The 27,548-nt window shown below is 39.9% G+C and overlaps 1 protein-coding gene across 5 annotated transcripts in view; it reads right to left on the bottom strand.

Moving 5' to 3' along the window:
* The window catches only part of SYNJ1 (synaptojanin 1), a 75,619-nt gene extending 52,643 nt beyond the window's left edge, over positions 1 to 22,976 (bottom strand). For all 5 annotated transcript variants that reach the window (XM_037525022.2, XM_037525024.2, XM_037525023.2 and 2 more), the window contains exons 1-6: positions 22,956 to 22,976; positions 22,217 to 22,360; positions 6,378 to 6,464; positions 5,677 to 5,944; positions 1,691 to 1,916; positions 853 to 936 (exon numbers count right to left, since the gene is read on the bottom strand). In XM_037525022.2, the coding sequence (XP_037380919.1) occupies positions 853 to 936; positions 1,691 to 1,916; positions 5,677 to 5,944; positions 6,378 to 6,464; positions 22,217 to 22,340 (789 nt within the window). In that variant the 5' untranslated portion in view covers positions 22,341 to 22,360; positions 22,956 to 22,976. The remainder of the gene's footprint in view (positions 1 to 852; positions 937 to 1,690; positions 1,917 to 5,676; positions 5,945 to 6,377; positions 6,465 to 22,216; positions 22,361 to 22,955) is intronic.
* Between the last annotated feature and the right edge of the window lie 4,572 nt (positions 22,977 to 27,548).

The following is a 27,548-nucleotide window of genomic DNA, read 5'->3' as shown; positions in this document are numbered from 1 at the left end:
CCACTGTCAAGCTATCACCAGCCACTGCAGCATGAGTTCAATCCACAGCCAGGGAGATGACCCACTAGGGAGCAGCAGCAGCAAACCTATTGACTCGCCCACTGCTCCCCTCAGCAGTGTATTTCAGTCAATCTGCCTGTTCTGTCCCCACTCTGTCTCTGGTGAATCCTCTCACTCCCCACCCCATACCTCTGGCCAACATTCCAGTTCTTATATGCATAAATAACTAAAATAAACCTTTTTTTTTTGGAGATTTTTTTTTTATTTAAATGTTATTTTTTATATTCCCCATACAATCACAACCCCCTTATTTTGACCCCAAGCCCTTTTTTCCCCATCCCCCCACCCACCATAGAGTGTCTCTGGTTCATAGTTGCTTGTCGATTTTGATATAAAATAAATCTTTTTTTAAAAAAAAAGGAAGCCAAGACAGGAGGGGTTAAATTACTTGCCCACAATCATACGGTTAATAGCGATAAAGATCAAGTTGAGAAGTTTAGTTTCAGTTGCTTTAATTATTACATTTTTCTGCCTATTGAGACTAAATCATTATGTACTAAGATACTGACACAAAAATTTGCAGACATTTTGAAAATCAACATATTATGAAAACATCAAAAATTTAATATTAAATACAGCAGTTGAATTTCTGAGTATATTTCAAAAAACTGTAAAGGAGAAAATATCTAAGACAATTCCAGGAAGTCTGTGCTTAGATCCTTGTTTGTGAATCTAGCTAATATTATTAGATTGAATAATAGAACTCTCCAAATGAACTAACAAACTATCCCAAAAATTTAGGAAATTTTCCAAAAGCAAAAATCAAAACAAAACTGAATTTCAGACGCATACCTGCAACCCTGGTTGCTCCCAGAACAGCGGAACAGATCCCCGGATTTGTATGAAGGAAGAAACCGCATCATCTAAGTACACAACCTACAGAGAAAAGCAGTGTGTGAAATATTCCTACAAAGCTGTCCCTTCTGCGGAGAAGACATAGTATAGCTTACAGCCATTCTCTCAAATTCTAATTTTTCTAACAAAATATCCAGAATAGGCCACTCAGTAAACTTGACTTTTCACTTAGTGATGGATCTTCTCTTTATATATATTAAACTAAAAATATATGCGAAGAATCACAACTTTAAAAAAGGAATCCCTTTAAATCTCAATATTTCACAAATATACCTTTATGATTCATTTAATTCTTTTTTTTAGCTTTTAATGTTTTTCAAAAACTAACTTTAATATCTGAGTTGGGGAAATAGCCTGAATTTATATTTATATAGTTTAATAGCTAAAAGAATCATAACTTTTCATTTGAGATTGTACCTATATCTACCTTTAAGAGTTGGATTTGGGGAAAAAAAAACCTTTAAAGTTGTCTAGATTTGTAACAGAAGATTTTAAAATTCAATACAAAACATGTCACTGACAATGCCACAGGAATTAGAGAAATCCATGTTACCTATTGGAAGAGGCACACTAAAACAGATTTAAAGGAAACCTTTCTTAGGAAAAGCTTAAAAGTTGTCAAAAAAAAAAAAGAAAGAAAAGAAAAGAAAAACAAGCATAAAATGACATTACAGATGTTAAAATGAGTTCTGAATTAAATCAAACTTGACTATTCTATTATTTTTCTGTGCCTCTCATCTAATACATGAATTGAACAATATAAAACAGTACATACCTGTTCTGTTTCTACAAAATTAGCAACGTGACCATCATCATTTGTTCCTCGGACATTAAACCGGGTCCCAGCTCGTTCACAGCTTAGTCTGGAAATGAGGCAAGCCTTTGCCTGTTTATGAGCAGCATAGATTGTTCTGATTTCCACTCCTCCACACATGAGGCGTAACAACCAGTCATCACAATTCACACCATAGTGCTTAAGATGCAAGTGCAGAGATTGATTCCTGACAGAAAAAAGAAATACCTGCATTAGCTTCATGAGTTCTATATAACACAATCTAAATTTTAAAATGGTGCTCATGGGCAACAAGTCTAAGAAATCAAGAAAACAATCACAGGTGGTGCAGGGGTTAAAGTCTCAGTGCTAATAAGCTATTGCCAGCCACTGTGGCATGAGTTTGATCCCTGGCCAGGAGCCTAACCCACAAGGTGCAGCAGACCTCTCCTGTCTCACCCACTCTTCCCCCCTCAGCAGTATGTCTCATTAAATCTACCTGTTCTGCTTCTGTTCCCCACTCAGTCCCTGGTGAATCCTCTCACCCTCCACACCTCTGGCCGATATGGACTCTTACATGCATAAATTTAGAAAATTATAATAATAATGATCAGAACAGTATGGTATTAGAACAAAAGTGGACACACAGAGGAACAGAATACAAATTAGAGTCCAGAAATAAACCCACATTTATATGGACAGCTAATCTACAACAAAGGAGTCAAGAATATACACTGGAGAAAGGAAAATCTTTTCTATAAATGCCGTTGGAAAAATTGAGTAGCTACGTGGGAAAGAATGAAGTTAGATCACTATCTCATACTGTACACAAAAATTAACTCAAAATGGATAAAAAACTTGGATGTAAGACCTAAAACTATAAAATACATAGAAGAAAACATAGGCAGACACTCCATGACATAGGCTTTAGTGATGTCTTTACAAATTTGTCTCCAAACAGCAAGAGAAATCAAAGAGAATATATATAACTGGAACTATATCAAATTAAAAAGCTTCTGTGCAATGAAAGAAACTCCCACTAAAACAAAAAGACACCCTACTGAATGGAAAAAAATATTTGCATGCCACACATTTGACAAGGGGCTGATAATCGAAGATCTACAAAGAACACATACAACTCAACAAAAAGAAAACAAATAACCAAATCAAAAAAATGTGCAGAAGAGCTAGATAGGCACTTCTCCAAAGAATACATATAGATGGCTAAAAGGCACATGAAAAAAATGTTCATCATCACTAATCATCAGGGAAATGCAAATCAAAACTACAATGCAATACCACCTATGAGAAGAATCCATATCTAAAAGAACAGCAACAAAAAGTATTGGCTAGATGTGAAGAAAAAGAAACCCTTGGAAATATAGGCTGTTTCAGCCCCTTTGGAAACAGTGTAGAGATTTCTCAAAATATTGAAAATACATCTACCATATGATCCAGCAATTCCACTCCTAGGTATCCGCCCAAAGAATGTACAAACACTAATTTCAAAGGGAAATATGCACTTCTATGTTCGTCACAGCACTGTTTACAATAGACAAGGTATAGAAACATCCTAAGTGCCCCAAGACAGATGAGCGGATTAGGAAGATATGTGGTCTGTATACACACTGAATATTATTCAGCTATAAAGGAAGATGAACTCTCACCATTTGTGACAACATGGATGGAAATGGAGGAGGTTATGCTAAGGGAAATAAGTCAGAAGAAAGAAGACAATAACAGATGGTGTCACTTAAATGTAAAATACAGAGAAACAAAAAGGGTTGGATAAAACCAAACCAAAACCCAGAAATCTGACTGTAGAATTGAAGTTTTTAAAGGGGAGAGGGGAAGAAGGAGGCTATGCATTTCATCAGGCAGAGTCCTCCCTCTGCTGCTGGTTTCCATTTTTCTTTGCTGTCAATGTGTTGCTGTTTTAATTCTATTTAAATTTATAATATCTCCCAATTGGAAGTGGCTTCAAATCTCCGGGTAGAATGAAACTATCTGGATTTTGTAACAGGTATTTGCTACTCCCTGATTACAAAACTTACTTGGCTGTATCCTGGAAAATGTTTTTACCAAGTGGGAAGGGTATTCATAGGGAATTCTAAAAGCTTTCACTTTCATATGCAAAGTGAAGCTCAAAGTGCCAATCTTCAGTAAAAATTGGTAACTTTTGGTAAAAATGGTGTATGAGCAAACTTCAACTTTAGTGTTTTCAAAATTCAACTCTAGTGTTTTAGCCTCCCTTTTGTTCAACCTGTCTCCCAAAGGACAAATGCTCCTCTCTCTCACAGCAATCTGTTATCTAAATCTGCCCCTACATCTACTGGTAACTGAATAAAAAGATAAATGAATTATTCCTACTGATTAGGCTTAGCAAATGTGCTTTACTGTTGATCCTTTAGCCAGTGCATCTGCACCTGCTTGGATTTCCAAGGCAGGAAAACTTATCTCTCAATTTAAACAATTTTGTAAAAGAATGAGGAGGGAGAAAATAATAAAGATTGCTGACCTAAGTCACTATGCAGCACTTGCACCTTTTTTCAGGAATGTCAGTGTTTCTCTCAATAGAAAAGGTGTAGAGCTGCCATGAGAGGACAGGACTCCGTCCACTCACCTGCCCTATCAACCCACCACCCACCCTCTTCCTCTCTTGCTTTGCTAGGGTCCCAAGTCTCCGATGACAAACAGCCCCCAACGAGTGATGGCTCCACTTATGATTTTTCAACTTCATGATGGTGCAAAAGTGATAAGCACTTTAGAAGGAACTATGCTTTGAATTCTGATCCTTGCCCAGGCTAGCCACATGTGGCATAACTCTGCCCCATGATGCAGTGGCAGCCATGTCATCAGAGTAGACAACCAATACTCTGCAGTGGGCTAGGTTCCTTCCAGCATTTTTTTGGATACAGATGGTCCCCGAATTCCAATGTTTCGATTAATGGTATTTTCAACTTACAGTGGGTTTTCAAGATAGAATTCCATTGTAAGCTGAGGAAGATATGTATAGTGCTCTAAGCCTTTTTTCATTCTTTTCTCTCTTTCCCCCCATGCCATCACTCTGGGCCAAGACACCTCCACGTGAGCCACAAGGTGACCAAGCTATTGCTCTAAAGTTAGTTTCCTATTCTAACTTTGTTGACTTGGAGCCCTCTGACATGCAGGCAAAAATGGCGAGACTTGTATGTACTATTCAAGGACCACACCGGTAGAAAATGTGAAGGACAGATAATATGCAGGAGGTTCAATACACCTTGAAGCTGAACTACCAGAGAGAGAGAAAAGAATTCTGAACTTTGGTCATAAAACATATGTAAACACAATGACATTTAATTTGTACACTGTGTTAAGGAAAAAAGTCAACATCAACACTGGCTGAGAACAAGAGAAGCATTATACTTAAAATCTGGTCTGCTACAATAAAGCAATACTAATCATAGTCACGTGTGCTCTGCTTATCGTTTGTGACTACTTACAGTACGGCACACGATGCATAATCAGGAAATATATCACATTAACTACTTAAGTCTGATTTTATTAGGTACTAAACTTTACCCCAGTTTACTACTTCTTCACAGTCTTGCTCTTGAATGAAGCTCACCTACTTACAACCTTCAAATTAAAAATATGTTGGCACAGAGGCAATATTGCCAGGGACAACATCTCAAAACTAAGGACAGAAAGTGTGAGTAATGAATTCATTCGAATTCATTCCTAGTTTTAAGATATTGCCAGTATATTTCTGAAATGAAAGGTCTGTCAAGCTCAAGAAGAATGAAATGGCTTCAGGTCATACACCAAGTTACACAAACTGAGAGTGGACCTCTCAAGCTCTGTGAGGATTCTGCAGCAGGACAGAGCAGTGTGCTCTGTCCCCAGGCATCCCTGCTGTCTCTGGGATAAATGCGGGACATGTTGTGCCCCAATGGCCAAGCTACTCCACAACACATGACCACGAAGGGGAAAATGCAACACAGACTCACCAGAAAAATCTATTGTCAGTTGTGTGTTCCTGCATGCTCCGATGGGCATTAAGACTCAGATCTAAACTGATTCCAGATGCAGACCATGCAAAATAAAAGTTTCCTGAATTCAGAACTTTCCGCACTTCAGAAATCCGATCCTCATCTGAAGAATCAACTCGTAGTGATATAAATTCAGTGGAAGTAACTCGGAAAACCTCGGATTCTTGAATTTTTCCAACAGACATACATCCAGTGACTAAGACCAGATAATGTAACATAGTATCACCTGCAAAAAAAACAACAAAGATTTGGTTTGATAAAAGACCTGAATGTTTTTCAAAGATCAAAGTTTCTTCCCACTTTTTTCTTGGGTCTCCATCTTTTAAGTCTGACAGTATGGTTATTTACCACAGACATGTTTAAATTTAAAGCTAAATTATGGCAAAGGTTGGGGAAAAAGCCCTTCTTTAAATACATTTAGTAGAATGTAGGATTTAAACATTAGCAGAATAATCTCACAATTCTGAAATTGTTCCCCTACTTTTTTTAAGGCTATGTGAAATTTATCAAATGAAAAACTATGCATTAACTTCCCTACCTTTCCTTCATGATTACTAGGAGGTTCAGATAAGACAATGAATGTGAGAATTCTTTGTAAAGAAGGTTGAAAAACATGTGTATTAATGTGAGTTGCTGCTGACATAGGGGCAAAAACTTACCAAGATTTAATCGTAAAACACCTAAGAGTCCATATGCATCCAGTACTTTGGAGTATGTACCCTTGATTGCCTCTTTTTCTGCAGATGCTACAAAAAAAAGTTTTAGGGTAAGAAAAATGACCTTAAACATCAGATTCTAATTAGCTATAAAGCCAGTGTTTCAACCAAAAATGTCTAAATCTATACTGCATATTTTAAACATAAATATATGGCATAAAAACATTTTCTCAAATTAACTGAGCTGCTCTTCCCAAAGAGCCAACAAATTATTTCAGCACCATCTATTAACTAATTTACCCTTCCCCATAGATTTTTGTTATCTTTAATAATATTCACGTGTTGGGGGGGTTGTTTCACTTTTTCTTCTCTGTCCTACTGATCTGTTTGCCTACTCTTAATACTGGCATCACTGTGTGAGGATAAACCCAAAGGACAATACCTACCTCCCTGACAAGAAATCTTGAAGAATCTGGCTTCAGTATCCTCTTCCTGCTTCATTTTTCATTACTCTCCCTTCCACCCCTTTCATCCTATGCTCTAATCAGATTAAATTCCCACTATTGCCCAAGCCAACTCTTTTACCTTTCTGTACCTTTACATGGCAATCTAGCCTTCTACCTGTAAGGCTCTACCTGACCTTTTCCTCTAGGCAAAAATCTTATTTGCCTTGTAAAAACACAGGCACACAGTCAGTTTCTGGAAACTTTTCTTTATTTCTCCAGGCACAGTTCTTTCACAGAATTCCTTCTTCGTTTTGCCAAAACATCTTATATATCTGCATCATTTGTCTTTCCCAACAGCCAGCTTACTCCTCAAAGGCAAGAACTCTATCCTATTCATCCTCTCTCCCTGACACTTAGAATAGCATTTGACACATGGAAGACTGACAAATAATGAAAGCCTATGGCAATACTTGACTACACAACACAGTTTAGCACAGGAACAGAGGAGTCTTCAGTCTGGCCTCCTCCATCTGATTTATTTATTCTCCTTTAAGCTAATGTTGTCTTGCTAATAAATATAACCCATGGGATAATTTCCCTGCAGCAGGCTACTGTGATTGTTCTACTGAGAAAAACAAAAACAAATCCTGAAGCTTTAAAGGAAAAGCCTTTCTATTTGTGAGCATTTACACTTACTGAAAATTTGACAAAGAAATAAACCACAGCTAGTATCTCAAAGGACAATTACAAAAATTACATTCTAAGGTCTACAAGTCTGGAAAGGTCTGATCCCTTTTCTGGCTGGGTCCTGGCCCTTCCTTTTTCTGTCCCCCTCTGTTGCCCTCCTTTTTCTACTCTCTACATTCCTCTGCTCCCCATCTCACCTCTTGCCTGGCTCCTTACTTACCTTCTCACTCCTGTATCTGCAATACAGGATTTTGGCAATACATGTAAACATGTAAGCAGATCCTGATGGCCTTTCCATTTTGTCTCAGTTTTATTGCCAAAAAAGGGTTCTCTTTGCAGCCTACTGCTTTGCCTAATTCTCCACAGTCCTCTACATTAAAGATCTTTCCGTTTGACTAGCAACTCTTCTGCAGGGTGCTACAGACCATCTCACTTTGCCTGATGTTTCATTGCTTTTCACTCCCTCTACTCTCAATAAGCTTTCTTCTTAGTTACCCCACTTCTGCCTTCGAATGAGCTGTGTTCTGCAAGTTGAAGCATAGGCTGAGACCAAACGACCCAATCACTCCATTTAGTTGATCCTGTCATTATTCTCTAGCATGCTCAGCATTAGGTGTGGGCCTTTCTCTTTATCAAACCACCCAGTATGAATTGAGGAAATGAAGATTTCACCAAGTCACTAAAATTCTGGGGATTATTTGTATTTAATTCTGTATTCCTAGAGCTCCTCTTATTATTATACCGTATGTTTATAAAACAGTTACTCCTAACATTCAATGACAGGTAACACAAATATAAAACATCACAACATATATTTAATTATATTTTTTAAAGTAAGACAGGATTGCCTTCACCTAAATATTGCGTTGTTAAGAGTACCACATTACACAAAAGCAAACATTCATGAGACTTGTTATATTTCTGATGACGAAAGGCATGGCTTTTAGGACAAATATTACACTAGAGCTTTATAGGTTACATGCTACCTGCATTTAAATTACCATCACTAATATAGTAATATAGTCACTAGCTAAAATTACTATGCAACAAAATGTTCTAATAATGAATAATCATCTCTTCATTAATTGTGCTCCAAATACATGAATAATCTCTCTCAGGTCCGGTAAAGACTGTCACTCAATTCAAACAAATGTCACGTTACTTAAAAGAATGCTAAAGGAAAGGAAAAGTAATTGATACATAAGATTTCATTTTCCAGGAATATATTGGCTTCCCCTCAAAATATTAAGTGGAATCTTAAAACGATTTTTAAAGAGACAAAGAACGTTTCAGCTGCGCTGCTTGTATATTGTTTGCGGATGATGATTTGTTTGCAGATGATGATGACTAACACTAGGCTAAGCATTTTTCATGCATTATTCAATTTTCACAAGAACCCCATGAGCAAAATTACTGCTATTGCCATTTGATATGTAAGGAAAGAGGACCGGACAGGTTACTTATTTGTTACACACTTGTCTGAGCTAAACAACCTGAGTCACAGAATGCAGCTTCACAGGATTTTGTCTGGTTCACTGCCCTATCCCAATGGCCAAGCTCAGTGCCGGGCATTCAGTAGGTGTTTAAAAATTTTATGCACAATGAACTAGTGAATGAAATTTCAGGGCCATATGTAATTTAAACTCTAGATATTTCCAATTTAATAGGAGAAAATGTTTTTTTCTAAATATTTTCTATTTATAAGGCTCTAGCTGTTTCCTGTTCTTCCACAAACATTTCAAAGGTGTGGGGTAGAATGGGAGAAGGTACTTTGCAGGCTGTCAGAGCCCAAGTAGGTCAGGAAGGATGGCCCACACATGGAATTGGAATGAGAGGTGAGCAAGAGGGCTTTCACCTGGGGGAGGCTCTTGGAGCCTGGCACAAGATACTGGCAAAGTGGTGTCCATGGGAGAATGTTGGGAGCAGTAACGCACAGTAGGTTGGAGCTTGAGAAAAAAAGGGAGAACAGGGTGCACTAGAGGGAAGCCCAGGGCAGCGTGCTGGAGCCCCAGTGGGTGAGGAGGGCATGCATAAGAGGGCAGGCAGCATAAGAGGCTGCTGTGGCTACACAAAAGCGAATGATCACAGATAATGGAACCAGGCTTCTCACTGTCAGAGATGGAATATAAATATGGAAAAGGAGAAAACTAGACTGGACACCAGTTGACTGGAATTGAAGTTACCTGTGTGAACTCAGTTTTCCAGACAGACAAAGATATAAATGGGTGCGAGGAAATTTTCAAACATGATGACCATGGCAGAGTGGGGAAGACAGGCATTGTTAAATGATGCTAACCAGGGTCTGAACTAGGGGAATTTAGTAAATGGCAGGGTGTGTGGAGAGGAAAAACAGACAGAAAGAGCAGAAATCAAAGTTCAGGGAATGCAGCAGAAGCAGAAGTTCAGGCTGCACTCTCCCTAGTGCTGTCTGTTACAGTATCTTCTGTACTTTCACAGAGGGGACAGACTTTTTTTTGCAGCGACTCTGTGGGTTTTTCCTCCTATGCACGGTAGTGCTATTAAACAAACCAATGGGAGGAGAAACAAACCTCCCTTTTTCCAAGTTACTGATTTCTTATCACAAATAGGTATGAATGTCCAAGAAGACCATTGTTCTTGGAGTAATTCTAAGCCGATCAAGAGCCTCAGCAGTTCAGCTAAGGTAAGGAGCCTGCACCTCTTTAGCTCACATGTTCAACACGGAAGATAAGGCGCAGACCCACTTCTGAAATTACTGCTCTAACACCTCAAGGAAAAATAGCACCTAACTTCCCTCAACAGTTTAAAGGGAAAAACTTCTCCCCACGTCACATTCAACACTATCTTTCTTTCATGCCTTAACTTTATTTAGCCTTCAACCTGAAGCTAACCTGCATTTCCTGAAAACACAAATCTCCTTAAGCACAAACTTACAGTTAACAGCTGTATCTTAAAACATAGCCCCACATCTTCAGAACTGATAATCAGAAGCCCTCTGATCTACTGAGTGAACATGAGAATAGGAATAGAATTTAAAGCAAAATAAAATATGTCATAAATATATATTCTCATGAAAATATTTATGGATGAAATAAAATAATCTCTGGGATTTACTTCAATATAAAAGGCAAAGGGGAGACAGTAGACAGCGACCTAGACAAACACAAGTGTCCATGAATTGATAATCATAGAGTTGAGTGACGGATACCTGGGAATCAGTGACACTATTGTCTCTTCTTTGATACTTTCCAAAATGAAATGATGAAAACATTTCAAACATTCTTTGACATATTGGATAAAGTAAAAAAGAGAGAGACAAGATAACACTGGTCAATCAGGGAGCTAAGGCTACTGGAATTCTAGGTGTATCAGAGAGGTGCCTTCTTCCAAGTACATTACATCAGAGGTATTATCAGTCAAAAGTTCAATGGGCATTTGGATGTTTATAAACTGAGAAGGGAGCACTAAGTCCGACAGCCTTGAGAAAAGCACATAGTCTGCTCTTCCTCACATATTCATCAAATATAAATATGTAATAAACTGAGAAAGGAGAAGCCTTGGCAGTTCCAGAAGGGAGACCCCAGGAAGGGTAAATATTGCTGTACCCTGTGAAAACTGTTTTCCTTGCATTCATCACTGGAATAGTGATATCCTACAACTTAATTCATTCACTATTTTACTTCTGTGCATGTTTTCAACCTTCTTTTAACTGAACAAGTTCATGGCTGAGCCTACAATGCTTCCTGTTTAAACTAAAGAAATAAAAATAGAAGCTGTAGAGATGATCTATTTATAGACTACAGAAAATATTCAGGATAAATACATCAACTACTCTATCAAAATTTAACAGACAGCCAATTGTTCTCAATCACATTATTTGACACCCTTTTTTGCTGGAGTGTTTTATTTGCATAGCACCATGACATATGACATGACTGGCATCACTCAGCATTGTAGATTTATACCCTCCATTCTCAAATTAGAATTTAAGACACATAATGACAGATAAAATAAGACTACAGAAATTAAAATAAAGATATAATCATATGCTTTTTTATTTTCATGACTTGTGAGACTATAAAATAGATTTATTAGGGCCTCCCCTGGTGGTGCAGCGGTTGAGCGCTGGGCTGCAAAGCTGCCTGCAGCCTCTGCAGCGCTGGTTTGATGCCCGGCCACTGGCAAGGGTCCCACATGGCGCACAGACCTCTCCTGCTGCGCCCGCTGCAGTATATTTCACCAGTCTGCCTGTTCTGTTCCCCGCTCTGGCTCTGGTGAATTCTCTCACCCTCCCGCGCTTCTGATTGTACCCAGTGCTTGCATAAATAAATAAATCTTAAAAAAATAAAATAAAATAAAATAGATTAATTAAACATAGAGTGGGTGCTTACACCTGCATTGCTAAATCCACCACTGACTAGAAACAAAATTAATAACTTAAATTGTATATTAGGGATTGAATTTAAAAGTGAATGTCTCTGACTTCAGGTGAATGACAACAATGCAAACTCAATAATGCACCTATCCAATAAAAATCCTGCTATCCAATGTCAACATTCTGCTGTGGCTCAAACCTTCCAGACTGGGAACAGACTGTCCTCAGCTGATACAGGAGATCAAGCCAAAGAGAGTTATTAAGAACCTGAAAACAAGATTACAAAGTATGCTCTTCCTAGAACCGCAATTTGCCTGTGGTTGCATGCACCACAGCTTGTGGTTGGCCTATTTGCATGCAGGTAACACTGTAGAGACAACCAGTATCCAGTCAGAGGATCCTAGCTATCACCATCACGCAGCCCAAGCTACTTATTTTCAGAAGAAGACTAGAGGTTAGGTGATTCATCCAAGATCATAACACTAGCTGACAGGAAAACCTTTCCAGTTCACTGTACAAAAAAGAGAAATCATTTTAGAAGGAAAAGGTTTTCCTTGTATAATGAATAGAAATTATAGTTTAAAGGCATACCACTATCCAAATTATTGTTCTAGGGCCTCCCCTGGTGGCGCAGCAGTTGAGCGCTGGGCTGCGAAGCTTCCCGCAGCCTGTGCAGCACCAGTTCGATCCCTGGCCACCAGTGAGGGTCCCACATGGCACGCAGACCTCTCCTGCCACACCCGCTGCTCCCCTCAGCATTGTATTTCGTCAGTCTGCCTATTCTGTTCCCCTCTCTGGCTCTGGTGAATTCTCTCACCCTTCCGCGCTTCTGACTGTACCCAGTGCTTGTATGAATAAATAAATATATCTAAAAAAAAAAAAAAAAAAAAAAAAAAAAAAAACTCCAATTATTGTTCTATATAAATTATACAATTGTTTAAAATAAAATAATCTTTCACTCATTCACACAAGTATTTATTAAATGCCTACCATGTATGAGGGCCCTGGCAAGGTTCTAGAAATTTAAAACAAAAAGGAATTAGTGTCTAAATTCTTTCTATTAGGAATACAGGCATTATATAATCAGACAATGCAAAATTATAAATTATAATAAGCACAATGATGGAATTTCAGCAGACTGCAACAGGAGGACCTAATTTAAAACTGTGTTGGGGGAGGGTAGTGGTTAGAATAGGCCTGCATGACTATGGGAGGAAGTGACCTTTAAGCTGAAACCATAAGAATAAACAAGAAATTAACCAAATGTAGACTGGAGGCAAAAATGCCTCAGGTAATACACACACACACACACACACACACACACACACGTATGTATTCATGAATACATACATAGATCCCCTACAGTCCAGCCATTCAATTCTAAGGATACATCCAACAGAAATGTGTACCTATGTGCAACAAAAAATATGAAGACATGTACAAGGATGTTCATAATAGTGTCATTCGTAACAGGTAAAACAAAAATAAAGCAAACGTCAACAAAATAAATATCGGAATAGTCATACAATGCAATACTGCATAGCAATGAAAATTAATAAGCAACTGCCATATGCTACAATATGAGTGATCTCTCTTATAACTGAGTAAAAGACGCTGGACAGAACAAATGATTCCATTTGTGTTAAACTGAATTAACAGCCATCTATGATAAGAAGTCAGGACAGTGATTATCTTTGGGGATCACGGAGGAGATAATAATTGGGAAGGAACATGAGAACTTCCTGGGGGCTAGTAATATGTTCTACTTCACAACCTGGTAGTGCTAATACAGGCAACCACTCAGATAAGGAAGACTAAAAATAAAGAGTAGATCTGACGAATGTAGACATCAGTCAGACCATCACCTCAGTATCTGTTCCAATCCCGCCTTACTGTATAGCATGTATAGCAACCATACAGTTCGAGAATATGGAAACCAAGCCAATCACAGAATGTGCACATTCATTGCCAATCGTCAGCTTGACCCAGAAAGCACAGGCTATCCTTGTGGCTACAGGAATGTACACAAAACTCAACTTGGTCCATTGTAAGGGGTTGTAGGAGCCAATCCTTTATCTCAGCTTGAAAGAGCTGAATTTTAGTAGTGTCATACAAAATAAATATTCTGTACAACTATCGATCCCAATCCCATACAGGTTTGGAACATCGGCAAATCTGATATCGTTTCTACCCCATTATCTAAGAAAATGGTAAAAATATTAAGGAAGATAGGCCAACAGCATATCCCTAATGTTGAGGAAAGATAGACCACAAATGAACACTAATATACAACCAGCCAGGAATTTACTTAATTACCAGATTCATCTTGCCTATAATTTGCACACGGTCCACAGAATATTAAAAGACTCTGTTTAACTACACATCATAGGTATTCAACAGACTACAGCAATCTATAGTCCACCAGTGAACAGAATGAAACAGAATCCACAATAAATATTTATTGTTAAGAGCTAGTTCATATAAGTTAACACTCTTTATAAGATTATAGAAGAAAACTGTAGTAGAATGAAGAGTATGACATAACATTCAATATGTAGAAATATGTTCAAAGCCAATAAATTAATACTTAGTGCTTTTTTCCCTCTTTCACTGACTTAGTTATCTCAAAACCATCCAAGAAATTAAAGGGCATATAAATTCTTTCAACCAAACTGAGGGAATAGTTAATGTTTAACTGACAATGAAGAGTTAATGCATCTCTCCAGATGTCGTTTATTCACAGTAATTCATAGCTTCATAGATGTCAAGTTTATTCACAAATATTCATAGCTTCATAGCTACTAGCTCAATAGCTATGAAGCACCTCCTGTGTGAATGCATAAGATACTTTATAGCACTACGGAAGAGCAACAGTGGTTTACACTGGCAAAATCTTTTAGCTGGGAAAAGATAAAACACAGATTCTTATTAACAAGCATTTAAACACTCAAGCAAATTTAAATTGTCAGCATTAAAAATATGCTGTGCAATTTTTAAAGTTATACCTCCTTTTGGCAACTGCACCAGTCCATTCCACTCTGTTTCTTTCAAACCTAGAGTTAAAATATACTAAGTAACAAAACTTCACTGATTCAGACTATTTCACCTCAGGATTTTTTAAAATGTTGGCACCAGATATAAAGGAAAATGTAAACGATGTAAAGAAAAGCAGTACTATTTAAACTGTTAACCATCAAAATTGGCTCGTAGGTTTTTAGCTTTTGAAGATCGGAAAGACTTTTTCTTTGGGTAGAATATAGAATACTAGGTGGAGTTTTTGGCTTTACTTTTACTCACACACTTGCACTGATCAGCATTTGCAAAGTTTCTCCCTTTATACATATGTAAAGCTCTCTGTGAGATGACATCTCTCTGGTAGTCACCCTTGATAATCTGTTGCTTATCTGTTGCTCTTCTGTGGAGTCTGGAAACTCTCAGGTAGTCAGCGGGAGCGATGGTAAAGGTCACCTCATTTGTTTCCCTTCTCTCAGGGATCAGTGTCTTGTCCTACATATTTTCAAAGTCTGAAAATCATTAAACATTTTGTTTTGCTGTTGCTGTCATTTAGAATGGGAAGGGTAAATCCAGTTCCCCTTGCACTATCACAACAGAAGTGAAAATCCTGTTGTAGTCCGAGTTAGTTATATTTTATAAGACATGTCCGGACATCTGATAGCCCTAAACTTATGCAGTAAAAAACTCACTATTTGGGGTTTTACTACTTGTGAAAGAAAAATTCTGCCTTTATCTTTTATTTCTCACAGCAGAGTTGTGGAAGAGAAATGAAAGCGCTTAGGAAGTACACAGCGCCGTGGCCCGATTCCAGCAGGCTAATCTAGCTATTCCACCCAAGAGGGAAGTGAGGCTGATTTTTCTTCAAAACATTACTATTTAAGTCAACCATAAAAACTGTTGACTATTTAAGTCAACTATAAAAAGTGTTTTCTTCCTGCAACTTGAAAATTTTTCTTAAAAAGATACAAGATACCACAACTCATCTAAAGGGCAGTCATGCTGACTGGCAGCACTTGGCAATTAAAAATAAAACAAAACTATACACAGGGCTTGTCATCACCACCTACTACTTGTCATCCAAAAATCAAGAACCTGACATTTAACTTGGTCCAGCAAAGAAACTTAGTTTTTAATGATCCAACTCTATAAATCAAACCATGTTTCTCCTCATATGTTAATATATCAATAATTTACAGACAAAATACCCCCCAAAACCACAGCAAGCTTAACACTTTCCTCATTAGAAAATACTACCAATTTCATCCTTAACTTTAAAGTCTTCCAGTGACATTCTTCATTTTACTCTATTTCTCAGGCTAGAAGTAACAGTCTCCCTTCCCACAACAGCACAAGTGAGAATTATAGGGAAAATAACACATGCTGAGACTGAATTATTGGAGCAGTTACTTAATTTCTCCAAGCCTCAGTTTCCACATCTATGAAATGGGGATAAAAGCACAAGCCATAGAAATTAAATGAAATAAAACATATCTAAGGCCACATCTCCTAAGCTGAAAGCTGACACGCTCAGGACACTTCTATAAACTCCCAGCAGAGCTGCAGGATAGTCTAAAGAAAACACAGAGATAGACAACAGACGCAGGACACTGCCTAAGCCTTTAGTTTGAGGGGCAGTTCAGAGTTTTACCATCAGATTGTGGTGCCTTCCTTTGATGACGTATCTTTGTGAAGCTGTTTTCAGTGGTTGCTGTGATAAAAATCAATGTGAAATAAGCCAAAAAGAAAAAGAAAAATACCGGATGGTCTCACTCATAGCAGGAATCTAGAAAACTTAAATAAGGGACCAGGAAAATGAATATAAGAAAGTGAAAATCAAAATCAACAAAAAAACTATGAACCAGAGACACTTTTTGGGGGGTGGGGGGGCGGGAGGGGAAGGATTGGGGTCAGAATGGGGCGTTTGCAATTGTATGGGGGAATATAAAAATAAAATTTAATATTTAAAAAAAAAAAAAATGGATGAGAAAAAAAAAAAAAAAATCAATGTGGGAAGGAAATGAGGGTGGTGCTTGCTGTTCAATACGATTCTAAGGTCTAAAAAGCTACTCAATGCTCAACAGGCACACACATACCATCAGTGAATAACTGTGGTTATTGATAAAGGAACAAAGTTATTTTCAATTTATTTACATTATTTTTTCAAACAGCCACTAAAATTGTTAGAAAAAAAATATTTACTGTTTGGAACTAACTAGGGAATAAGTAGAACTAGGGAATAAGAACTGCAGCCTAGGGGTGTTGTGAAAAACTTGATGAGAGTCCAAGGATGCCATGAAACAATAAAGTTAAGGAACCTCAGGCTGGACTGTTGTGACCAGCAAAGGTAGTTTCTAGTAAAAGGTGACTATTATTTCATTACAACTATTCCTTTAAAGGGCAAGTTCATATAGAATACTTCACTTCTGTGACAAAGAGCTCCAGAAAACAGTCCTATAGCTTTACAAATTATATTGCCATGACAAAAGAAAAACAAGTGGACAATAAAAAACTCAGATGGACAACTTGGGTAAAACTAGAGTGAGAGTGAGTGATACAACCTTACCGTCTACATAAATGCACGATTTCAGTCCCAATTTGAATCAAATCATGCTACTTGGAAAACCTGAACATAATCTTACCACTAGTCATAAAAAAGTCAATCCTTATTATCTTACAAGTATGTGACATCAAAGAGAGCAAAAGAGCGAGGAATTTCTATCACCACCTCACATTCCCACCTATTAGCCAGTTGTCAGACCCACCTTTCATTTCCCATGTGTTGATCTTCTCTTTACTTCATCTTCTATTTAGAATACAATTATAAATTCTTCACCTTTACTGAAACATGAGTGGGGCTATGAAATAATGAGGGAGCCTATGAATTCAATGCATGCATATGTCTGACCAGGCTACTTGTTCTTCCCCTATTATGGTCTTTTCAGACGTGTAACTAGAAAAACTAGGAAAACCAAACCTGCACAAAACTGATGTTTTCTTTTATCTTTTAATAAATTAGTTTCCAAGAAAAATAAGGAGTGCTATAACTTGCTTTGTGATCATCACTCTTGCTGCTTACACTGGTCCAAACAGTACACTAGACAAGAGTTCATGGCTCCACTGGGCCACAGACATCACATTTAAATTCAACTGAACATCTTTCTGGACGGATAATTGTCAAAAATGAGTGACACTAAAAATGAGCACATTACTAAAAAATAAATTATTATCTAAGAATAAGAACATTTCAGAGGGTTTTTTTTTAAAAAACAAATGCAATGAAATAAAACAATTATTTTAAGCAAAATTTAAAACAAGTCAGATATAGTATTCATTATACACATTTTCAACTGGCATTTCAGAAAAACCTTAATAATGTGGTTAATAGTTATTTTCAATAGGATTTTTCAGTAACAAATCCAAAAATGTATAATATAGGTCTTTTATACGTTATTTAGTCAAATAGCAATTCTTTACAAGACAGAAAAAAAACTGCACAGGAACAGGTACTGTACTTTCAAACATAGAATACTGCCTTTTTGTCAACTTTTTGATCTAGTTTAGGTTGGTCTTTCCTTCTATGCCACATATTTAATAACTATTTCTTCTGCAAGTATGAGCAAAACGCTACACTAAGCACTAGGGATACAAAGGTCATTAAGATGTCGGTCTTTTGCTCAAGGACTACTATATCCAGACACAGAAACCTGAACACAGCTCCAGGGAGCATGAAAGCATTAGACTATAAGTGCTATGGGAACATCAGCACTTGGTTCAGGCTGATGGTTTTAAGTAAACTTATTAACAGCCCCATACGAGTCAAAAATAGCATTAAAATTCGGGGGACATGATTCTTCTAGATAAAATTTGCAAGCCAAAAAAGTTATCACATAATTTGTCTTAGAAAGGCCTATCAAACTATATTCATAAATGATCACACCAATCTAATTATATCAGAATCTCTGGAGGTGCTGCAGCCCCAGCAACCAGTATTTGTAAAACCTCCCCAGGTGATTATAATGTGCAGTTCGGGCTGAAAACTGCTTCACTGATTGATTAAGGCACAGCACCATGACTGATTTAAGCTCAGAATAAGATCAAGAGAAAGACAGGGTTCTAAGGCTGGGTGAGTGGATACTTTATCCCCAAGAGGATCCATGGTCTGAGATTATTTTCATAGAATTTTCATTTGGACCTTAATTTTTTTTTATTTGTGCTAATAAAATGAGAGGGAACATTTCATGTGAAGTAGCTCATGGTATTTCTGTGCATAAGCCAAGAAAATTAAGTAATTGCCAATCCTCAAAGATATGTGTTGCCTAAGAAGTCTAATTTTTTAAACTTTATAAAGTCAGGGCAATGGAGCTTGCAGAAATCATAAATTTTGGGTAATGAAGACTGAGTCCTGATAGGTCATTTTCACCATCTACCTTCCAGAAAAACATCTACATGATGCACAGAGAGTACAAAAAACAGCATATCAAGTGTTCACCTTGTCACACAGATTAAGCTCTAAAGAAATCAAGGGAAAGAAGAGACAAGAGTGAGCTGGAGTGTGTGGGTGGGGCAGTTCTTAAGGAGGAAGGAGAGCAGAGCCTGAGAGACTTGGATTTGAAACCTCGAGAAAAGCATTCTAGCAATCCAAGGAAGGAGGCATAAGGAACGCCAAGTGCTAAGCTGGGAAAAGCTTGGTAATTTGGGATAGCACTGAGGAAACACCAGAGTCTCCCTAAAAGAAATCAATACTGGACAAGCAGGGAGGGGTCAAATTATGGAATGTCTTGATAGACAGGTTAAGGGATCTGAACTTAACCTTACTGAAAAAATGGGGTTACAGTTTGGTTTAATATCAAAAATAATTTTAGAAGATTCTTCTAGTAGGTAAAAATGCAAGATGCACTGAAACTGGGATTGATGAAAACAAGAACACTTTGGTATTTTCCAAGTACAGTTCCCTGCACAAGACAGACATGTTTAAAATGTCAAGTTTTTAAAAATGAACACTCTGCAATGTATATCTTGGCATCACTCCAAACTGAATGTCAAATTAAATTTCTAAGTCCCATGATTTACAAAAAGGTCTGTTTGCTCTTAAATATTAATACTTTAAGTAGTACCGTAAGGTTTATAGTAAGAAAGCTAATAATACAGCCAAGAGGTTATACATGCACTGTGCTAGCTTTACAGAGAAGCAATATTTAAAGTTTCTTCTGAATTACTTACATAGTCTAAAGCTAATGAAGATAAAAACTGCAAATACTTAAAGCAACATTCTTAATATTCTTTTTCCTTAAGATGAACGTTAATGTCAAAATGGATGGTTTAAGTACCTTTGTCTTTAATCACAGGCTTCTGACCTTGGAGTAAAACATAGCAATAATCCTAAGAACTATAGATAATGCATATTTTGCAGATAAAAAGTTGAATTCTCATTATTTCCAAAATTATGATTTGAGAAACATTTAGAACTTAGCCAAATTAGGAAATCAGGTGATATCACAAAAACACACAAAGAGCTGAAAAATATTTCACATATAAACCAAACCTTTTTCCCCAGATATTTTTAATCAAGAATTCATCAGCAGGGCTTCCCTGGTGGTGCAAGGAGTTAAGCACAGCACTATGAAGTAATCCACAACCTCTGCAGCACGAGTTTGATCCCCTGGCCTGCCACGGAACTACGCACATGGTGCAATAGACCTCTCCTGTCTTGCCTGCTGCTCCCCTCAGCAGTGTATTTCAGTAGATCTGCCTGTTCTGCTCCCCACTCTCTCTGGTGAGTCCTCTCACCCCCCCCGTACTTTTGACTTGTACCCCAGTTCTTGTACGCATAAATAAATCTTTAAAAAAAATCTACGTTTCTGATAAAAAAAAGAATTCATCAGCATACGAATTATATTTTTGGTATAAAAATATCTGCTATGCAAATTATATTGTAGCATATTATATTGTACCTTGAGTATAAAAAAGTTTCAATAAATTATGTGCATACTGGTTGAGTAAAACCCTATCAGTAATACTTGCTTTCTAGAGCAAATTCAGTCCCTTCCTGCTCAAACCATGTTACCCTATGTACCAAAAATATGTATATCTTATACACTGTTCTTTAACACTTTTCTTTATGTCAGTACAAAATTTTACTATTTTAGAGTATTAAGATCAGGTAAACACTAACAGATATTAACAGTCTACATGCAAAGATTAGGGTCTTTATGCTTTTTACTTATTGGATCTGGAGTAAATTTTCCAGTTTAAAATATTTGGGGCTTATATCTGTAAGTATTCAATCAAACATTATTTTTAATTTGTAAAAATATGATGAGTAACTAAACTGATCTTAACATAGCAAAAACATGATAAAGAGCAAGCAGTTATCATTACAAAGTCTCCAAAAAAACAATCACATTTATGTTGACACACAAAATAACTCCAGATACCTGAGTTATCTGTCAACGATCTTGTATTAAGAAAAAATGTAATATTCAAACCAATCTTTTTAGGTTCAGTTTCATCAGTCTGCCCACAAAATAACACAAACCTTATCTGTTTACTATTTTCCTTGTGGTACAGTGGTCCTTTTCTTTAAAAGACTATCAAAATGATTTTTAAAATAGTATGAAGCATGGAGAACATAAAAAACAAAGAAAGGGAGCAGTAAAACCAAACCAAAACAAACCCTTGAAATCTGACAGCAGAACTGGGGATACCAGAGGGTGAAAGATGGGGGTCAAAAGAGGGAGGGGGCATAGAGGCCAATGGAAGAGGATTACTGGTGATCTGGTGGTGGACCCGATGTGAGAACGCACACCCTTTAAACATACACAGTGTTGTAAGTCAACTTTACCTCCCCGAACATAATTTCAAATAAGCAAATAAAATAAGTGAGACACCTCACACAAAATTTAAGAAGTTGTTTCCAATTCTCTTACTGAAAACATAAGGTCCACACTATTAAGAGACGTCATTAAGATGAGATAAATACTTTCACAGACTGTTAGTATAACTGACCTACAAGAAATTCTGTTCTCTACGGTCAAAACACCAAAGCAGACCATTTTACAGGTTTAGGTGATGCAATAAAAATTACAGTATTTCTTGGGAAAGATTTACTTCTAGAAGTGGCAGCAGAACACATAAAAGCACAAACCTGTCACCCACACCTGACTCTCCCCCTCGGCCTACCATAGCTCACACCAGGGAGAAGAAAAAAACACGTTTGATGAAAACAAGATGAAAGCACAGTAAGGCGGTGGGGGGGGGGGTCAGGATTTTTGCTGAAAAAGGCTGAATGTGGAGTATCTCAAATGCAGAGCCCGCGGCCAGCCGGGCTGCAGGGCACTTACAGAGCACGGCCACGGCCCCGGACTCGAACATGAGACATTCCTCCTTGTGCCGCGTCTCCACGATGAGGCTGAAGGGCGGCGGGTCCAGCTTGTGGTGAACGCGGAACCCCTTGCTGAACGCCATCCTGCTCGCCTCGCAGGGCCCTGCGGACACGAGAGCCCGACGGTGAGCGCGCGTCCTCCTGCGGGGCCCGAGGCCTCCCGGGGCGCTCCCCGCCGGGTTTGGGGTGCGGGGGGCAGGGGGAGGAGGAGGGAGTTCCGGCAGAGGATGGTTTATTCCAGAAAGATGAGGCGTCACTTAATTCCCTGGAGGCAGAGCGGACCCCCGCCGTCCCCGGCGCCCGAGCCCCGCGCGCCCGCGCTCCCGGGGGCCCGGGGACCCCGAGCCCCGGGCCGGGCTGCTCGCCGGCTCCCGCCCGGGTGCGTCGCCGCGGGAGGGACCGACTCGGAAACTTCCCGCCGCTGCCCGGGGCTCGGGCGGGCCGGGCTCGGGGCCGGGCTCGGACCCCGCGCCGCAGACTCCGGGCGGGCGCCGCGGGGCAGCCGGCGGGAGCGTCCCCGCGAGCGGCCGCCCCGGGCTCCGCGGGGTCCCGGGAGCCGAGCGCCCCGGAGCGCGGCCCTTCCCGGGGGCGGAGACCGCGGCGGCCGCTGCCCCGCGCAGCGCCCGGAGCCCCGCGCCGCGCCCCGACCCGCGCGGCGGCTGACGGCGCTGTCACCCCGAGCCGCGGCCGCCCCTCACCGAGCTCGCCCGGCTGCGGCGGCGGAGCCCGCCTGGGAAGCGCCGCCCGCGCGCCCGGCCGCCGAGGGTCTGGCCGCGCCGCTCCCGCCCCCGCGGCTGGCTCGCCCCCGCCGGCCCCTCCTCCTCCGGCTCCCGCAGCCGGCGCCGCCGCCCGCGCCGTCACTTCCGCCCCAGCAGGCCCAGCGCTTCCGCATTGCGCCGCGCGGGGGCGGGGCCGCCCTCGCGGGAGGGGGCGGGGCGTGCGCCGGCGGCCCCGCCCACCCGGCGGCCCCCGCGGCCCCCGGCGGGACCCTGCTGGGCCGCGGGCCCCGGGGCGGCGGCCGGGCCCCCTGCGGGGGCTGCGGGGCAGGGGGACTCGCCGCGCCGGCCCCTCGCGCGGGCTCCTCGGCGCTCCCCCGCCCTCCCGCGGGCGCCAGGGAGGGGCTCCGGGAAGGGCGTCGGGACCGGGTACTGGTCGTGCCCAACTTGGGCGTCGGGACCACCCCCTGCCGCCCCCGCCGTCCGGGTGGGCGCGGGGCGGGCGCGGCCGGCGGCGCCCGAAGAGCTGTCCATGGTGTCTCAGAGCAGCGCCCGCGCCTCGCCGAGCCGGGCAGGCGGCGGGAAGAGGCTGAGCCGGCTGTGGAACAAGCCTGGACGCCCTGTTTTCTGCCTGGGGGCGCCGAGCATTGGGGAGTCCCAGCGTGAAGGATGCAGAGTGGGGAGCCCCCAAGCAGGATCTCCAGACTCAGGCAAAAACATGGCTGTCCTGAGGCCGAGAGGCATCTATCTCTGGTGGTCCCTGCACAAATAGCTTTTTGCTAAGCTAAATTCCAAGCTGGAATTTAATAATGAAAGTCTTTTACATGTCATTTTCCAACAAATTATACTCCCTGGTGGATGTCAATGGGCCCCACAGACTTCTCATTCTGTTTGCACTTCATAGATCTAAATATGGGGATGAAGTCAAAGCTGAGGGGGCCAAAAGGAATTGAAAACCTGAGGCCAGCAGTCGGGAAACTGTTTCCACTTGCCTTTGCTTTCTCTTTATCTTTCCCCCTCGTTTTTGTTTTAACAGCACAAGCAGAATTTAAATTTGGTATATTGCAAAAAATCATTTCCCCCTCCAGGGCCCTGTCATGTGACTTAACATTTCTTCATCCATTTTAGAGAAGCTGGACCCACCCTTGTTTCAGAATACTAAAGAAGCCATAATTCAATAAAAAGAGGACACTTCTTTTCGAACAGATGTGCACAGATACTTGAATGTAGTTCTGAGAACTGGAGAAAATTTTCTCTTATTTAGTGCTATCTCCTTAGAAAAAAATGGTTTTGTTCTTTGTAGCAAAATCTCAGACATCAGTCTCAAAATTAAATTCATATTAAGATAATGTACTAGTCTGTGGTTGCTTTTCTTTCCAGAACAATCCATTTTAATTGGAGATTGCATTAGACAAGAAAACTAAATGGGAGCGGGTAAAAATTAAATTTTCTTATTTGCCTTTTCAGGTATAATGCCTCTACAGCCCACGCAAAGGACTGAAACAGCAAAAACTATGATGTTGAATTTGCCCACCTCAAAACCTTCCACTTCCTGTGTCTGTGCAACACAGAAACACTGCCTTTGTCAGAGTGGGGAATGTGGGTTCTAGGTCCTTTTAAACTATTCTTTTTTTTAAAAAAATTATTTATACATACAAGAACTGGGGCACAGGCCAGAGTTGGGGGTGGGGGAGAGAGGATTCACCAGAGACAGAGCAAGGGAACAGAACAGGCAGATCGACCAAAGTACACTACTGAGGGAGCAGTGGGTGAGTCAGGAGAGGTCTGCTGCACCATGTGGGTAGCTCCCTGGCTGGGGATTGAACTCGTGCTGCAGTGGCTGCAGATAGCTTTATAGGTTGCATCTTAATCCCTTGTACCACCCTCTAGGTCCTTTTAGAGGCAAGTCATTCTGCTTATTCCTGACTTCTTTTGATTTTCCAAATCCTTTCAAAATAGATTTTAGTCATGAAATAGACATGCACCCAGAATTGAAAGCATAAGGGCAATCTTAATAGTAACTTTAAAAAACTGTTTTCTTGTCCTTCTTCATATATTTATTTCTATTTTGTTACAGCACTTGAAAACAGCTGGGTGAATATTCACCAATCCAGCCCTTTGGGATGGGCTGACTTAATAAAATACAGGTGAAGTGGTACACACAAACTTCTTAGTGCAGTCCTAGGATCTACAAAGACAGGCAGATACCTTCTTGACTCTTGAAAATTAGCAATGAGAGCGAAACCACACCACTGCCCAAAGATACCCAAATCCTAATCCTGGAAACCAATGAATGTTTATGTGGAAAACAAGGCTTTATAGATATGACTAAAGGTTTTGAGATTTTGGATTATCTTGATAGGCTCTAAATGCAATAACAAATGTCTTTATAGGGAGACAGAGAACACCCCCTAGACCCCACAGAGAAATGTGACCACAAGTCAAGGAATGTCAACAGCCATGGCGGCTGGAGGAGGACAGGAGATTCTTCCCTAGAGACTTTGGAGGGAGCACGTCCCTACCAACACCTTGATTGCAAACTTTACAATTGTGAGAGAATTAATTGTTGTTGCTTTAAACCACCCTGTTTATTGTAACGTGTTACAGCAGTCACAGAAAAACTTAAATATAAGGCTTATGTGACTTTCCACCAGAAGAGAAACTGAGCCAGCAAGATAGCCCCAGGCAGGTGTTTCAGATATCAGCTCCAATAGCTTCAACAAATTGAAGACAATCACCCTGATTTCCAGGTGTTGATTTTTGACTAGAGTATTTCTCCTGTGGGCAATTCTCTGTGTCACATTGAAACAATCACTATTTTTTTCTATAGATCAAAAATACTCATATAGTGATTTGATGTAGACCAGTCTAATAGTATATACCCAGTGAAGCGAGGATTTAGAAACTTAGAAATGACTAACAATTATCCCAAAAAACAATATTAGAAAAACTATACTAAGTTTTAAGACTACAAATCAATAGACCCTCTTTTCCTTATAGGCTGGGTTTAATTTTTTTAAATTACAGAAAACTTTTGGCAAATCGAATCCTGTCTTTTTTAACAGCTTCTTCTCGGGTTACATAGACTAGAGCTAACTTTATGAGGATGTGCAGACCTATTAGTGTATAGAAAGGAACAGTTGCCCTGTTAAAGAGAAAACAGTGGCCTTGAAATGTAATAAGAGTAGGGAGCAAAATGAATTAGCTATTTGCTTTAAACAAAGTCACAGTAATCAGAAATCCTGAAAGTAGATAATACAGCAAGCTTGAGAGCAGAATCATTGAGAAAACCAAACGAAAATTCAGAAGCTGAAAAACTGATCACAAATACCAAAGGTAAGGAAATTGTTACTGAACAGGAAACTTGTGACAAAAAAATGAAACGAGAACAACATAAGAGAGTTGAAGTGAAGGGTGTTTGTTTTGATGAAACACAAGAATCCTTGAGGAAATCAAAGACAGAGCCAGACCAGGGCTTGGCCTTACTGCAGGACACTCACTCTCCCAACTGGATCTCAGTCCCAAAGCAGCAGGTGGCTCTGAACTCTCAAGATCTAAGGTGACATGTAAAAGGTAAGCTTTTATGGTCAAAGTGTGCAAAGTTGCTTATGATGGTTTCCAAAGGGTTTCTCAAGCCTCGTGTCAAAAACATGTTTTGAATCATCAAGAGTGATAGATAAGGTGCATTTTATTAAAGATCTTAACTAAAAGACCAGGTACTAATGGTATATATTCTTAGTATATTTAGTGAAAATTGCTGCACTGGGCATTGTCATTTACTGGGTGATTCTAGCCTTTACATTTGAGAGTTGAGGATAAGCCAGGTCCAATTACTGGGGCCTGGAGATCCAGAAACAGGCCAGGGGGGCAGTTGGTCAATGTTGTACATCAACACTGGTATCTTATACCAATACCGAGCTGGTCTGCCTTTGCTGGGCAATTAGAAGCCACTCTCTGGAGTTGTGAACTCAATATCCTTAGGCAGTTTCAGTTCTGGAAGGGAGTCTCTGAAACATATCAATGACAGTTACCATTGAAGCCCAAGGCCTCTGTGACATCCAGACATATTTCCTACTTCTTGCTTCCTGTACAAGTTCTGGTGTTTTATTGTTTGCATTTTCATTTACTTCAAATGGCAGATCAACATGTTCTTGGCCATAACCAGTGGATGGCATTCCTTTATAATATGCATATTACCAGTTAGAGATGAGGTTTTTTTGTACCCACAAAGAATCACTACAATGTAGCAGCTTCCATTTTCCTACTTTTTGCTGCTCAACAACATTTGACCCCTTTTAGGAGGGTTTCATGATTTCAGGGCAAGCAGCACGTCAAACACAAAATAGGCATTTGTTGAAATTCATTAGCCACGCACAGGGTAAACCTTAGTGTTTATAAATTATAACTCAATAAACCTGACTCATGAAAAATTAGGGAATCTACATATATATATATATTTATGAGACAGGTACTTACTCTAAGTCTTGCACAGGTTTTGGCAAATTCTGGGGGATGATGTCATTACTGCAGGCAAGTATGGTTCAAATCAACTGCAGTCCTCTGTGGGTCGATGTG

This window comes from Talpa occidentalis, unplaced genomic scaffold, assembly GCF_014898055.3.
Source record: "Talpa occidentalis isolate TD23 unplaced genomic scaffold, MPIMG_talOcc4v2.1 talOcc4.4, whole genome shotgun sequence".
NCBI lineage: Eukaryota > Metazoa > Chordata > Mammalia > Eulipotyphla > Talpidae > Talpa > Talpa occidentalis.
This window is presented reverse-complemented; position numbering and strand designations above follow the sequence as displayed.